Source organism: Cicer arietinum, chromosome 5 (assembly GCF_000331145.2).
Source record: "Cicer arietinum cultivar CDC Frontier isolate Library 1 chromosome 5, Cicar.CDCFrontier_v2.0, whole genome shotgun sequence".
NCBI classification, from domain to species: Eukaryota; Viridiplantae; Streptophyta; class Magnoliopsida; order Fabales; family Fabaceae; genus Cicer; species Cicer arietinum.
Genome location: NC_021164.2, coordinates 64,987,047 through 65,003,780, shown reverse-complemented (window position 1 = coordinate 65,003,780; position 16,734 = coordinate 64,987,047). Strand labels below are relative to the sequence as shown.

Genomic DNA, 16,734 nt, shown 5'->3' with positions numbered 1-16,734 from the left:
ATCACAAGAACTCTATAAATTGCAGCAAGTTGATCTTCATCAACACACAACACATTGCATTAAAAAAGATCATTGATCTTAAAGCTTTCAAGAAGCAACACATTATATCTTCATACTTTCTACAAATCCTACATTAGATCTTTGTTAATCTTTTGAGAAAGTATTTAGAATCAATCACTCTCTTATCACACTGTAATTTCCACGTGAGGTACACTTGGAAATATTTGAAATCTGATTGTAAGCTTGGTGAAGCTTGAGAATACACAAGTTGTAATCATCATCGGTCAGAGGTTGATCTGTTTGAACATTAGTGAAATCTCACAAGGGTGTGAGGACTGGAAGTATCCATCTTTGGGTGAACCAGTATAAAAACAGTGTGTGTTAATCTTATATTGCTTCTTCACTCTTTAACTCGTTTTAAAGTTGAAGGTTTTGAAAACCCATCCTCGGGCTTGCCATCCTCAGCAAGAGGATAGTTTTTGAAACACTTGAAAACTATTTTTAAAACAGCAAAATCCTTATTCAACCCCCCTTCTAGTGATATTTAACTACATCAAGTGAAAATATATTTTGTTGACAGAAAAAAAAAAATATAATATTTATTATACTGAATGTATATGATTAGAAAATAAAATAACCAATTTGGTCATAAATTTAAATGATAAAATGTACGTTTTTGGTTTATATTAAAATTAAATATATGATTTTATTTTTCTATATTTGAAAAATGTCAATAATGTGAAATCAACAACAAAGAAAATTATTGACACGATGGCATATGTAAGATTAAATTTATAAACTCTCATGTAATGTTTACATATATTTTTAAATGGTTTTTTTTTAAAACATGTTTAGAGTATTATAAAAAAATTCTCCACAAAATTTTAATTTTTTTTACATATGATGGATATGAATTTTTAAAAAACTATAAATTCAAGATAAAAATAATAAAAATATTTTTTTTACATTATAATATATAAAATATTTACAAAAATAATAAAACATTATAATTACTCAATAATTAAATCATAAAGAAAAAATATCAGCCTAACACAAATAATATAGCATTATCAAGAACCTATCTCTATTCAAAGAGAAAAACATAAATTTTCTATAATCAATACCAATGTCATCTTCTTATACTTTAAACTTCCATTGTCGGCATTTTATTTGAAAATGGGGAGTAATTCCAAACATTAATAACTTTCATGATTATAGTTGGTGCTTGTATATACCACAATCGATGAATTGCCATTAAGTTCTCCAACATTTCTATTAAATAATAACTTTCAAGATTTTGTTTGAAGAAAAATAAAAAATTAAAACTGCAATAGAAAAAAGGGCTATAAAATGATAAATATCAACAATAAAATAACAATATATAACAAAATGAAACATGAAAATGTTGTTTGGGAAACAAGACTTGTTTGGTTGTTGTTGTAGTACAAAGTTATTTTGATCAACCATTTAAATATTGCAGAATGAATTTGAAAAATTAGTGTTTAATGCAAAGTCATATTTTTAGTCATCATAAATCACTTAAATGCATATGTTTAATGTAGGAAGTATTTCCATTTAAAGAAACCAGATTGAAGACTATGTAATAGGTGTGTTGAATATTTTTAGCCAACACTTTCGTATATCAGGGGAACATAACGAAGGATTTTTTATATTAATATTCTACTTTTAAAATTTTTACATCAAATTACTCTATATTAAAAATAAAATATTAAATTATCCTATTTTTTAAACGTCAAGAAGTCGTTTATTGAGCTTGCGACCTTTTTTTTTTAATCAGATAACAATCTCGGCATGTACTTTAATCATTTCACTTAGGCAACTACTTTTTTGTATTTCTAAATGTGTACTATTTCAAATTTGAAACATCTATAAATGATATCTATATATGAATTCAAATAAACACATTTAATAGTTTAAATAAATGATATTTTATTAAAAATTAATACTAAATGATAAAATCATGCTATTGTAGAAAAATTTAGAGAAATTAATTGCTCGTAGAGTGACATATGGACACAAATGTTGAGTTTAGTATAAATGATAAAGTTTTACATACTATTCCAAAATAATGTAATTTATAGCGTTTACTTTAGTCTTTCATAATGCTTAGTCTTTCATAATGCTTATTTTGGTTTTTCATAGCGTTTTTATAGCACTTAAGTGTTATTATAGATGAATGTGTTTTATAACGCTTATTTTAACATAAGCGCTATAAAAAAAAGACTTATAAGCATTATTAGTGCCATAAAATGTGTCCACTTATGATAGCGTTAAATAAATATTATTACTTTTTTGTTTAACCAAATCAGCTTATGTAGCCTTTTATAGTCCTCCTATTATAATAGTATATGATATAATACAAGAAATTTAATCAAATTACATGGTGGAAACATCACAAACTAAAACCGTTGTTTTTTAAAGGTCAAATGCATTAATATTAACCTATTCAAAACGAAAAAAATAAAAATAAAAAGACAAAGACAAAGACAAAGTTGTGGAAGTATACAAATCTTTTCTCGACATCCAATCTTCTATTAATTTTAAAACAAATCAATTGATATATACCAATAGAATGACCCACAACCTAAGCACAATGTAAATCTCTCTTAAGGTCTTGTACCCAACTAAACATATATATGCACACTAAAATTACATTAATATTTTATCAATTTTTTTTTCTTCATCAACTTCGATCATGGTTCTCTTTACTTAATTTTTTTCATGTTTTTTTGCATAAAAGACAAAAAAAAAACTTAATAAATCATAAATAACTCAACAAAATTTAAATCAAAATATAAGAACTCAAACATTTAAGAAAAAGATAAAAATATCATCCAAAACGTTATAGACCATATAATTAAACCAATCCTCCTTCACTTTAGTTAACTTGTTTTTAGAGTTGGTAACACATTTGTAGTCATGAAAGTACTTCAAATAAAAATAAAAATAAAAAAACTTAAAATTGAGTTAGAATTTAAGTATATTGCATGTCTATGATTAGAAATAATTATTAAATTAATTTTATGTACATTAACTACAATCGTGTTTTATTTTCAATGATGATATTTTTCGTAAATCGCATGACATAATTATTTGAAGACTAAACATGCACATCAATAACATTTACACTACCTAATTATTTTAAGATAACATTAAAAATACATTTATATTATTCCATATCATGTTATTATATTTCGACTTGGTAATCGTAGCTCTTCTACAAGCGCGATAAATTTGTAAAGCTCTATCAAAATGAAATTAACTTCTAATGAGTATGAATTATAAATTATTGTATAAATAAACACTAATAAAATTTAAATAAAAACATAAATACTTAGGTGTTGAACATACAAACCATGTTTGGGTCATTTTGAGGTTCACCATTCAACGAATTCAAGTAGTATATTATCTCAGATATGGGATTAATGATGATAATCAATATCCAATGTTTTAACATCCACTCAATGTTTAAATTTTGAAGATTTATCTACATTTTATTTTCAATACATTGTGATTGTAAACTACATTTTTTAAAAGAAACTTCACCATATATTGTAAGGTGCAAGTACCATCTTATCATTCTCCTTAATTTTTATGAATATGAGATATTTCTTGTTCTATATCTTCTTCATAGCTTGCAGACGTTAAATATGGAGATGAAAAGTATAGCTTAATGATCATTCAACTCACTCGCACTAACATATTTTCTATAGCAACAACCTAAGTAGGGGCAAATGATTTTACTAGGGTCTTCTGCATGAGCAACAGCAAACTTAACAAACTATTTCACTACATCTTCATATTCTTTTCACAGTCAATTAGCAAACATTGATATTTGATCCATAGTTTTGTGATCTTATTATAGTTATATATTAAAAATAGTTCCTTGTAATATTATTATAATCAAAAGAATCCTAGCCGTGAAACATTCAAATAAAAAATATATTTGCATCCGATTCAAGTTGTGAAACTTCAACAACGACAAAATCAAAAGAATCATAGCCGTGAAATTTAAATAAAAAATCATAAAATTATATAAACTTAAAAAATAAAAATAAAAAGGCAAATCAAAATAATCTAGCCACAAAAAACAAATATAAATTTTTCATACAAAAATTATATATAGATTTTTCTTATATTTTTCTATTATAAAGTGTTCTTCATCCTAAAAATATTAGGACAACATATTATCTAACATAATTCTCTGTCAAAGTACCTTACAGATCTACAATCAGTCTCATTCGTCAATAACATATGACTGTTGTTTTTACCCTATACCATACATGAATGTGAAAGAAACTTGAGATTGTCTAGCAACATAAATAAACATAGGAGTAAACATATGAAAAGAAAAAAAAGAAACAAAACTTGGCATTTTCATAGTAGTGAGTTATATACCCTAAAACACGAACGATTGATTACAGTGGAGACGAATAGGTTGATGACAGTGGATGACGATTGATGACTTTGAATGTGAGAACGATGGAGTCAATCAATTTTGAATATGGTGGATGCGATTGAGTTTGAAAAGGTGGAGGCAATCAAGTTTGAAACGGTGGAGACAATCGAGTTTGGATTGAAACAAAAATTGAGTATGAGTTCGAGTTCATTGAATTTTTGATTGAGACTGTTGGTATCTTCATTTTGAGGGAAAAAAACAAGGGTTTAATTGATATAGTAGGGCTTCAGTTAGCACAAAGAGAGAAAGAAAAATTGAAGCACATTAATTTTAATAGTGTTTACATAAAAGAACAATATGAAAAATATAAGTTGTCACATTTAAATGCGTTTGTAATATAAGCGCTATAAATATTGAAAAATACCTTTAACTGCTAACACATGTTATAATATATTAAAAAATATGTGTCACCTTTAATAGCGTTTATATTATAAGCATTATGTTATTTTGTCCGTGTAATATTTAATAACGCTTATAATTAAAACGATGTGTTATGTGCGCTATGAGAAGTTAATTTTGGCGTAGTGACATCAGCTACAAACGTGATAAATGTTGCATATATAAGAGTGGTGACCCATATATCTATAGTATTAAGATTTTGGTTGAGATGTGATGACAAAGTCTCATATGAATCTTTGAGCATTTAGTTTGTCGTTGCTTATCGCGCTTTCCCAGATATCCCAACAAGTGGTATCAGAGTCATGGTTCAATTTGGTGGTGGAACGGGAGTAGATCATAGTATTGAATCCTTGTATTGAAAGTCTTTATGCCAGTGTAGTCAAGAGGCAAGATGCATTGGTAATAACGACAATGCAAGTAGGATGTGGGAGACTTACGTTTAATGGGAGATTGTTGGGTTCAAGTATGAGTTATAAAGTCTTAGATCAACTACGAATATAGTAAATGTTCGATATATAAAACCGATGACCCATATACCTATAGTCTTAAGATTTTTGGGGGAAATGTGGTGTTAAATTATCTTGTATATCCTAGAACATTTCGTTTGTTGTTGCTTCAAACGCTCTCATAAAATCTCCGATAAGAATTAGATTTGAATTCAGTTGTAAATAATCTTAGTATAGAGACAAACACGACTTCAAAAAGAAAATCTATCAAAATACTAAAAAAAAAATTAAAAGAAACTAAATTATGTGTAAAGAAAATATTATTATATAATATAAATAAAAACTAGAACAAAAGAAACACAGTCTAACGTTATAAAAAGGGGTCACTTTTTTGTTAGAAAAAGAAGCACAAAATTTGAAATTTCAATTAAGACACGAGACTGTTGGGTTACAGGAATTGCAAGTCCCTTGTACGTTGATACATGATGCAGATGATTCACCATTAACACTGTTTATGTTGATATCTTCAAGTACAATATTAGTGCAACCAACACTTGCACAATTCAGCGTAATTGATTCTTTATCATTTGTTGTTCCCCGAATGTTGCGTAAAGTAACATCACTAACTTTTAAGGATTCACGTTTTAAATCATCAATTGAACCCTCGTATGCCTGATCAATAATCACAGGGTTGTACCCTCCAACAATATTGATATCTTCATATGTTATCTTTTTTGCATACCCCGTTCCTCCCTAAATCATAATATGCAAATAAGACTATATTTATTGCATTTTATTTTTTTATCATTAAATCTTTCAATTAACTAGAATCGATTCTTACCGGACATGTTTTGATTCTAACTCCATTTGTTGTTCCTTGGAAAGTGCATCGTTTTACATATATTTCTTCTACCGAACCAAATTCTCCATGTTTTCCAAGGCTTCCGATACTGAATCATATATATTCACCAACACATCACGAGGTTAGAGTTTCACATATGTTCATAAAACAATAACTTAATGTGCAATTGCAAATGTTAGATTGTATAAATGTGGCTCATTAATTAATGTGATGTAATTAATATGTTGATTTTAAATTAGAGATTGTGATGGTTATTTGATATAATGGTAATTAAAATCAAGAAGAGTTTTATTTTAATTTCAAAATAAAACACTTTTAATTACTATTAGATCATACGACCATCATCTATATTAAATTATTTTTTATTTAAAGTCCATTCTTTAATTTTACGATCATATTAATGGGCTCGTCTGTTACGATTATTTTAAAACTACTTTTTATAGTATTATTTATTTTTGTTACAATTTTTTAAAAATAAAAATAAAATTTTAAATAAAAAATTAATTTAAATAGTTTATCTGAAAATATCATTTTATCTATTTGTTAAAAAAAATTGGATAATAAAATTTTTAAAATTAAATAAATAAAAAGTTATTTTGATAAACTCTTCATAAAAATCATTTTTTAGAAATACCTTATTTTTATCTAAGAATATTTAATAATGAATATCGAAGTTATGGAATATTAATTTTTTTTTTTTAATCAGTAACAAATGAATTCAAAATAACTTTTATTATTTTTAAGGAAATTTTTTATAAATATTATTTTTTTAAATATAAAGTTAAAACAATTTTTTTAAAAATCTAAAATAAGGCTCATATTATTAAAATAATCTAAGGAAATTCATAAAAGTATTTGAACAACTAACCTGATGCCATGACCAGGTCCACAAGAAATATCGCTTATGTTGATGAATTTAGAACCACTGTTGATGGCTATGCAATCATCGCCTATGATAAATATAAGAAATTAACACATGCAAATGAATCATTACATTAAGTGTTTGTTTGGTAAATATATTTTTTTCACAAACTTATAGCATTTCTTCTTAAGTTTATAGTATTTTTAGATAAGCTACTTGAAGTATATTTGAGTTTATAACGTTTTATTTTTTCTTTCATTTTTATATTATTTTATACTTTTCAGCTAATTCAACCATTACTTTTACCAAACACTTCAAATTAAATCAGTTAGTTATCCATTACTAATTAGTTTATTCGCTATAAGTTTATCTGCTATTTTTGTCAAAGAAAGTCTAATTCATCTTTTAATTTTACGATCAACATAATTACATTTATATAAAGAGAGTGATGTAGAATTGTACCAGTTGCAATCTTTAAACGATCAATGAAGACGTTGGATGATGATGCAATATCAATCCCATCAGTGTTGGGACTACTTTCTGGTGCAGTTATATAAAGATCGGATACAGCAACACCGTTGCATGAATCTATGCTTATATGATTTTTTGGACTATTTACGTGAGTCAACCCGGCAAGTTGTAAATTATCACAACCAGAAAATTGAAGAGCCTGAACATACGTACATGTCAGCAAATTAAATTGTAAATTATACACTTTAAAAAAAAAAATGTGATTTGGATGTCTACAACAGTTCAAGTGTGCAACTTACCCTTGGCCTGTCTTGGTCATTTTTGCCATACTTTATCCACCAGGGAGCACCTTGGCCATCAATTGTTCCTCCTCCATAAACAACAAGACCATTTATGTGTCTGAATTGGATCCATGCTTCAGTGTTACGACTAGTTGTCCAATCCCAATTCTCAACACTTCCTGGGGCTAAGAGAGTTCCTTCAAGCTGTATCAAGCCAAATATTATTATGATACTTTTTTTAAGAGACTACGAAAGCTAGGATTCTAACATTAAGAAAGACAAACTAGCTAATAAAATAAAATAAACATCATTTCTTCATTGATTTTATAATTTCAAATGTCTCAGTATGAGATTAATTATATATATAGTAATAAGTGGGTACTAAAATAAAAAACCTATAGGCTAAAAAGTTTAACTAAATAACAATTAAAATAAAAGTTCAACTAATATAAAATTTTCAATTAACTTAAATATTTCAATTTGCTTAAGTCTAATTACATGCTCTATTATATTAATATGAATTTAATTTATATAAATTGTTTGTAGTGTCAGTCAATCTCGATCATTGAATCATTAAAAAATTAATACATTATAATAAATGTATAGTAATTAAACTCTACTAATATTTATTAATGTACACTCACGCATAATAACTTTACTTACAAAAAGGAATAATGAATAAATTAAGTACATATAAATGAGAATAAATTAAGTACACGTAAATGAGAATTAATTATGAATAAATTAAGTACACATAAATGATAATTAATTGAATAATATTAGCACGCATACATGAGATAAAAAAGTTCAATGATCGACAAAAATACAAAATACATTTGGTAAAACAAACAAATATAAAGGACTAGTTTGTAATAGATTTAAAATAAAATGATATTCCATAATTTAGAGATTTAAAAAAAAATGAAACGTTGTTTTGTGTTTATTTATAGTAATAAAAATCTACTTTTTAAAAAAAAATTCTTTGAAAAATTACTAAAAATAGCTTCTTATTTTAAGTAATTTTTAGATTATTTTTTAAATTTTTTATTTTTTTAAAAAATAAACTATAACATACAGATGCAAAATAGTTTTGTTTTTACAAAATTACAAAATATAGTTAGGCATAAAGCTTTTTTTTTTGGAACGAAAAAAGCATAAAGGTTTATGTAAGTAAATATATAGAAAGTGAGAAATATTTCCCTGTAGTGATTTTGCATAATGAATTAAATTATAACTTACCACAACGTTAACGGTTGCAGATTTGCAAGGACCTGAAAACGACACAGGTTGCAACATGAATGTGCTGCCATCGGGTATGAATAGTGTTGGTGTATCCTCTGCAGCACAAACATCTTGCCATGCTTTCAGAAAAGCCTTTTTTTACCAAATTTAAAATTGTATTAGAATTCACAATTTTTTTATCTCATTAAAAATATATATTATATATAAAATTATAACCAAAATATATATACATTTGAATCATCGGCAACACCATCACCCTTGGCACCATACTGAAAAACATTGAAGCAAAGATCATTAGCTGCATTAATTTTTACCAAGCTAGGTGAAGCAATGAAAAACAATAGAAGAATAGCAAAAAGAACTTTCATATTTGAATTAAGAAAATTAACAAAATGATATAATCTAACTACTAGACTAGCCTAGGATGTGGTGAAAAATTGGGGAAATGACAATTACTTATATATTGTATAGGAGCACCACGGATGGACAAAAATAGTAATTAGCAACATTAATTATTTCTATGTATATGATTCTATAAAGAAACAAAGAACACGACATTATTGTCGCCTGACAGAATTTATAATTAGAAGTAATAAATGATATTTCAATCATCTTTGTGTCATATGTTTATATTTCATCTCTCTTTTAATTAATATAATAGTCTTTTAGAACTTTATTTATTTTTAATTTAAGTTCATATAAACACGTGAAATCGAATAGTGTTCTATGTAACAGTATATTAAAAAAAATTCAAATTTTATATTGAAAATAGATAAGATTCTAAAATACTTTATAAAAAAATATTCATCTTTTTTATTATAAATTAGTTTTTTTATAATGAATTAGATCCTCGTATGAAAATCTGAGACATATCTCTTATATTAAAAGTATTTATGTTTGGCCTTATAGAATCGTATACATAAGCTTTTGCATAGTAATTACACGATCATCTTCAGAGTATAGTTCAATCCTAAGTTTTTTTCTTTTCAAATTATTTTTTTCTTTATTTTATATAAATAAATGATTTTCACACAAATTTTATTTTTCTTTCATATTTTTGTTATGATTTAGTGGTTTGAATGTGATGTTTTTTTATTTTTACGTGTTGGTGCGATGCTTTCCATTTTAGTGCGATATTTATTTTATTTTATATTGACATAATAGTTTTCATTGATTACATTTTTTAATCAATGACTTTGATATCTTACAAAATCTAAAAGAATAATTATTTCATACACTTGAATTTTATTATATTTACACATGTTGTCGTGTTGTTATGCTATTAATTAACTTGGATGTTGAATTTGTTCGTAAAATCATATTTTTAATAAATTTATATTATATTATATCGATGTATTTTATAATTTAAATTAATAAATATTTTTTAAAAAATTAACAAAAGAAAAAAACTTTTCCATGGTTTTTGCCGAGCATTTTGACTGTGTCCCTCTTCAAATGTCGGTAGTTAAATTTTTCGTATTTCCTTCCCTATTTCTAAAGTCTATTAATGGGCTGGCTATTGATAAACAAAAAAGTCTATTATCTTATATCATTTACACTATGAAAAATATCAGAAAACTTTATATCTACCCCACATTCATACTACTATAATATATTTTATACAAAAATATCTGTTTTACTTTTTTTTTTGTCAAAAAAATAATTATTTTTATTCTTTTAAATTCGACTTGAATTCTGAAAAAATTTGATCTTTAAAAATTTTACGATATACAAAATGGTTTTCTGTATATCAAAAATAAAAATTAAATTTTTCAATACAGAGGTGTATTTCAGGCCGGTTTAGGGTTTAAATCCTGACTTTTATGTACCGAATTTTTTTTAAATTATCTAATACAAAGTTCAAATTATTTTTAAAAAAATATATTTTGAAAAAACTTTTTTAAAACTTTTTTCGAACTTAGTATGATATAAAAAAATTATTATTATTATTTAAAAATAAAATAAATAATTCCTAAAAAATATGGAATAAAAATATGAGTGTAAGAATACTGGACAAAACTTTCAAAATTTTATACCCGTAAAAAATGTGCTAATCCATATGCACCTGTTAGAAAAGTACAATAACAACATAAAATTTAGGTCTGAATTATATCATGCACCGCATGTCTAAACCTGTCACCCATCGATCACCGTTAAAATACAATTTTACCTTTTCTATAAAACCTTCAATTCTTTTTTACTATTCATTTTTGCACCTCCTCTTTCGAAACTTTTAAAAATTCACCAAAACTTTTGAATAATTCCAAAAAAAGTAAGTGTCGCTTGAATTTTTCATACCTTCAAAATAAAAAATTTCAAAAGTTTCAAACAATTTGAAAGTTTCAAAATAGAAAATTTTCAGATTTGTCTGAAACTTTCGAAATTGAGAAAATTGTGAAACTTTCTATATTTAAATTTTTTTTCTAGTTTTATAGAAGGGCAAAATTGTATTTTCACATGGATTGAGAGGGTGACAATTTAGGTTTGGGGTACAGAATAGAATACTCGAATTTTAATAAGGTTTTTTTAGTGTCACCCTAAAATACCCTTATTGATATTGGCAGGACTGCCCAGTACGTAACGAGACCTAAAGCGAAACGATTAGATGAAATCTTTTTAAAAGTTAATAAATAAATTATTAATATTTTATTTAATAACTATATAAAATTTCTTTAGTAGAATTAATAGCATTTTCAAATCTATTTTCTTTATATTTTTCAAAAAATAAAATAAGACATTTAAACTATTCTACAACAGCGTCAAGAACTTATGTAAAAAATTTCATCTTTTAATTGATGAAGAAAATAGTGTGTATATTATCACTCCAATAACTCATGTTTGCAATATATTCACGACTTGTCTCATAATTTCTCAATTTATAACTAATATTTTTCTCATATCTGCTCCCTTCATTAGCCATTTTATTTGTACTAAAAAGACTATTAAATAATTTATAATAAAAACAAAATATTTAATTTATATAAGATTTTATCAATTTTAATTTTAAGAATACTAGAATGTGAGAGCATTTTATTACATAAAAGAAAATTCAAGATTTTTTTATTAAGTAAAAAATCTTGTTTTCTATAACTTGTTTTAGTGGCCTTACCATTAGTTTTGTTTTCTAGAACTCTTTGCATTAGTTTGATTGAGCTTAGAGCTACCCGTACCCATATATCTTTGTAAAGTAAGCAAAATATTAATACAACAAAAATTAAAGCATTTAAAATATTAACAACTTTTGAATTATATTTAAAAAAATGTCAATAATATTTTAAAGAATATTATAATATATAAAAAAAATTACATAAAAAATTACAAAGCATAATATTAAAAAAAATATATAAAAATAACTACATAGTACGTTGCTTGGAAGCGTGTAATGCATATAAAAATCAGATTCAAGTAGTATTTTCAGTTCATTTTTAGAATGATCTTTTTAGCCTAATTCGATAAAATCAATGGTTATTTTGGGTATGATCTAAATATTCTCATTCTATTGTATATTATGTTTTGATCTTGCTTCATTTTTACTCAGTATAAATCATTACTCCCTCTATCTCATGTGATGGTCACATTTGAAAAAACACTACTTTAAAATTGTATTAGAATTGACAACTTTTTTATCTCATTATATATATATACCAAAATATATATACATTTGAATAATCGGTAACACCATCACCCTTGGCACCATAATTAACAACATTGAAGCAAAGACCATTAGCTGCATTACGTTTTACTAATCTACTACACAAAAATATTATTCACTTTAAAACAAATATTATTCACCATCAAATTTATTACTTCTCTTTATAACACTTTCAAAATAAAATAAAAATATTATTCACAAGTATTTCCACCTATTTCCTTTAAATTCTCTAGAAAATGATGAATTCATATACGTTTTTTAGTGTAAAATTTTTTTAAAACTATCAATCAATTACAATTGTTAAATCATTAAAGATATTTGACTTTTATTATAATTATCTCTAAAATCGTGTTGTTACGATATGTTGACAATGTAAAAATATTTGTACATTACATGACAATTAAACTAAAAATCAAGATATTTCTATGATTCTATTCCTCTCATACCTTCCAAAACTTTCCCCTCCCATTTTCTTTAACACTTAAACAAATCCTAACACTTTTAAATTAAATGTTGTACAAAATAAGATTTATACTTACACAAAAATAATCATTGGGTAGCAAAAATCAATTGAAGAAAGCTTTGATCGTAGTAAACTTCAATAGTTTAATTTAGTAGTAAAAATACATGTATTAGATTTAATAAGTTGCGAGTTCAATACGTGGAATTATCATTGGAGGAAGACAAATATAAATATGTTTTTATGTGTTTAAAGAACTCTAAAATCCTCCTTACTTTAAATTAGGGTACTATCTTCTCACCTTTATAAAAAAGATTAATCGATGTAGGAATCGATCGATAACAAATTGAGTGATAAGAAAACTTTGAAAAGTGGACAAGGGCTTGGATTAGCCACACTTTATTGAACTTCAAAAGCGCCTAAAGGGCCAAGAGTACTTAAAAGTTTGAAAATTTTTACTTCTTACTCTAAATTTATATCTCTATTCATATAATTTAATGGAAATCTCAACATATCCCTTTTATTTTTTTTAAGAAAAAAACAAAAACTGAAGTTTGTAACAAACTTAACCATAACATTTCGGAAAAGTAATTTTCATTTCTAAAGAAAAAGTTTTATAAGAAAAAAAATTAATCATCTATAATATTTTTAAAATTTCAAATTTTAAAAATTAAAATATATTAGTGTTATTGAAAATTTAAAATTATATTTTTTGAAGTTTACATGTGATTTAAGAAACGTGAAAATGATTTTTCTTTTTTAAATATAAATTTTTTTTGAAAATTTTAAACTTTAAATTTAAAATATTTCTCATTTTAATAAATTTTTTTTAATACAAATGTATTCTGAAAAATATGAATTTTAAATCTCTCGAAATACAAATTGAATATAGTGAAGTATGACAACTTTTGTTTTCTGTTTTTTTAAAATAAGTGTAAAATGGAATAATGGATATTTGAATAGAATGTAAGGTATGAAAGGAGTATAAGTATAATTTTCTAAAGTCCATACATATAATTTATTTTTAACTTTAGTTCAAACTTATTATCAAGACCATGTTCAAAGGATTATTCATCAACAATGTTTGACTAATCCATCAACTAAAATAAATAAATTAGTGATAAAAATCGTAAATGTCAATTAAATTAGTTTTTGAATTTGAATTTTACACGTTGATAAGTACATTTATGAAATTTTAAAGTGTTTATCAAAATAGTTTATCTATAAATTTTTTTTTGTTAGATATTATAATATGATCATTAATTGAATATGTGATTTAACCACTAAGACTTTCTTCAATATCATCTCACATATAATTAATTTGTTTATGAAATTTGATCATCTCAATTACACTACTGTAAGTAATAGAAATTGAGCATGAACTAATTATTCATAAATTAATATATAAAATACTTAAATACTATAGATAAATTAGTCCAAATTAACATTGATGTAAATAATTAGGAAGGAATTTCATATTCAATTAATATGTTATTTTCAACAATTTCATGAATATTTATAACCCTCCAACAACCAAAGCATCTCTTTCACTCAAACTGAAAGCAACAAACCACCAAACACACAACAATGTCCCAACTCAGAATCACTTCCACCCTCTTTCTCTTTCTCTCTCTCACATTCTTCCTATTTCATACCCATCTCCCAATTTGCACTTCCCTGTTATCAACAGTAGACCTCAATTTGTTGAAACACAGTGAAATTGATACAGTAATCACAAAGAGGGTTTGCACAAAGAGCATTGGTGAATGTTTAACAGAGCCTGAGATGGATTCAGAGACAAATAGAAGAGTTTTAGCAATGCAGAAAAAGTACATTAGTTATGATACATTGAAGAGAGACATGGTTCCTTGTGATAGAGCTGGTGCTTCTTATTACAATTGTCATCCAAGACAAGCAAATCCTTATAGTAGAGGTTGTGAGGTTATTACTGCATGTGCAAGAGGTGTTCAACAAATCAAGACTTGACATTTTCATGGATCAAGGAAAGTTTATTTTCATTTCTCTTTTTTCCTTTTTTTTCATTATCTAATTATTTTTTGTTGTTTCTTTTATGAGTTTTATTCTGTAGCTAATAAGATTATTATTTTAATTTTTAAATGCTTTCTATTATTGACTTTATTTTTTAACATTATGTTATGTTATATCATTAGTGTATCTATGAAAATATCTTATTTTGTTTTATATGACTGTGGAAGTGCCTTTTTTCTTGGCATTAGTAATTGATGCCTATTTGTTTAGGAAAATATGTTTGATTGAAATTTGGTGTTACAGTTTCATTTTGCCTACATTGTTTTATCAGAGGAAGAGCTAAGTTTAGAAATATTAAAAGGTGTGTCCCTTTTGGAAACAAAAATGTACAATCAAATAATAATTGGACTTGGTTGTAGTGTTGAACTTTTTCTTGAATTTGTGTTGATAACCTTCTGTTATTAGGATAAATTGTGATTGTGGTTGGAGTAGCAGTTATACTGCAATTGTTGATATTAGAGAAAAATGCAGATAGTTGCAGTTGATGTAGCCGCAATTGTGGTTGTAGAGGCTTAAAAAATCCTGTATTTTGCGGCTGTTCCAAATTGCAATATAAAATCATGGTAATGATGAATATTTTCCCGAAGCTAAATGCTTTCATGATATTGTGTTTTCATGGAAAAAATCAAGCTATAAGGGGCATTCGATCTGCACGAGACAATAGAAAATCTAGGTTATATTTGATTTACTACAAGAGGCTCTTCATAATGAAGCAAACAGTATTATGCAGAAAGAGAGTTCCTAATATCAGATTTAGTTGCAAGAGAAAATCAGTTGATTTATTCATATTAGTATAGTGAAGACAATATGTGAAAATGTGAACTGCATAACCACCTTATTTAGAAGTAGTTAGAAGAATCTCTTATTGGCTGTTTCCAAACATTAAATTTCATTGCTCTTTGCCGCTATCTAATTTGAGCTTATTTGAGTTCTGTGTGGAAATGTTGTCTTTATTTCCTTTATTTTTTCCATCACAAGATGAACGCCATTCACATATGTAGAAACTCAATCACTTACTTTCCTCTGCAGTTTCAACCAATTAGGTGACTACATTTTCTGAATCAAAAGTGAAGATCACAATTAATCAATGGTGAAAGTTTTAAGATATGTGATAAGAAAGTATAGTAACATGATTTTTTGTGACTCATCAACTTATCAGCATAAAATAAGTTCAAATGATATATTGAGGATTAAGAAATGTGTTGTAGCTTGCATCTAGCATCTGTTAGGCAGAGTGGCATTTTAGAATTTAGACTAACATCTGTAGTAAGATTTGACATAATCAAATCAATTAATTAAAAGTTAGGTGTCTTCCAATATCAAAAGGATACAATCTCATTTGAAGTCAATGTTTTTGAAAAGAGGTCATTTGTGTTGAAAAGTTAATTAGTTTACCTGTCTTTTTCCCAACTTAGTGATTTTAGAACTATATTGGATAGCCTGTTGAAAACTTAGCATCTATGACTGCTTTTTGGGCTTTCTGGTAAGATAAATATCCAATCAATAAAATTATTGTTGTAGGTTAAATGT

At 25.7% G+C, this 16,734-nt stretch overlaps 2 protein-coding genes across 2 annotated transcripts; one reads left to right on the top strand and one right to left on the bottom strand.

Moving 5' to 3' along the window:
- Window positions 1-5,748: 5,748 nt before the first annotated feature.
- On the bottom strand, window positions 5,749-9,411 carry LOC101501392 (probable polygalacturonase At3g15720). Its single transcript, XM_004502305.1, has 7 exons — window positions 9,274-9,411; window positions 9,041-9,175; window positions 7,820-8,005; window positions 7,512-7,719; window positions 7,056-7,137; window positions 6,167-6,275; window positions 5,749-6,078 (listed from the first exon to the last, which is right to left on the bottom strand). The coding sequence occupies exons 1-7, from the start codon at window positions 9,409-9,411 to the stop codon at window positions 5,749-5,751; spliced, it is 1,188 nt and encodes a 395-aa protein (XP_004502362.1).
- Window positions 9,412-14,685: 5,274 nt separating this feature from the next.
- LOC101492560 (protein RALF-like 24) lies at window positions 14,686-15,357 on the top strand. The gene has a single exon (XM_004502188.4). The coding sequence runs from the start codon at window positions 14,743-14,745 to the stop codon at window positions 15,139-15,141; it is 399 nt and encodes a 132-aa protein (XP_004502245.1). The 5' UTR covers window positions 14,686-14,742; the 3' UTR covers window positions 15,142-15,357.
- The last annotated feature ends 1,377 nt before the right edge of the window (window positions 15,358-16,734 follow it).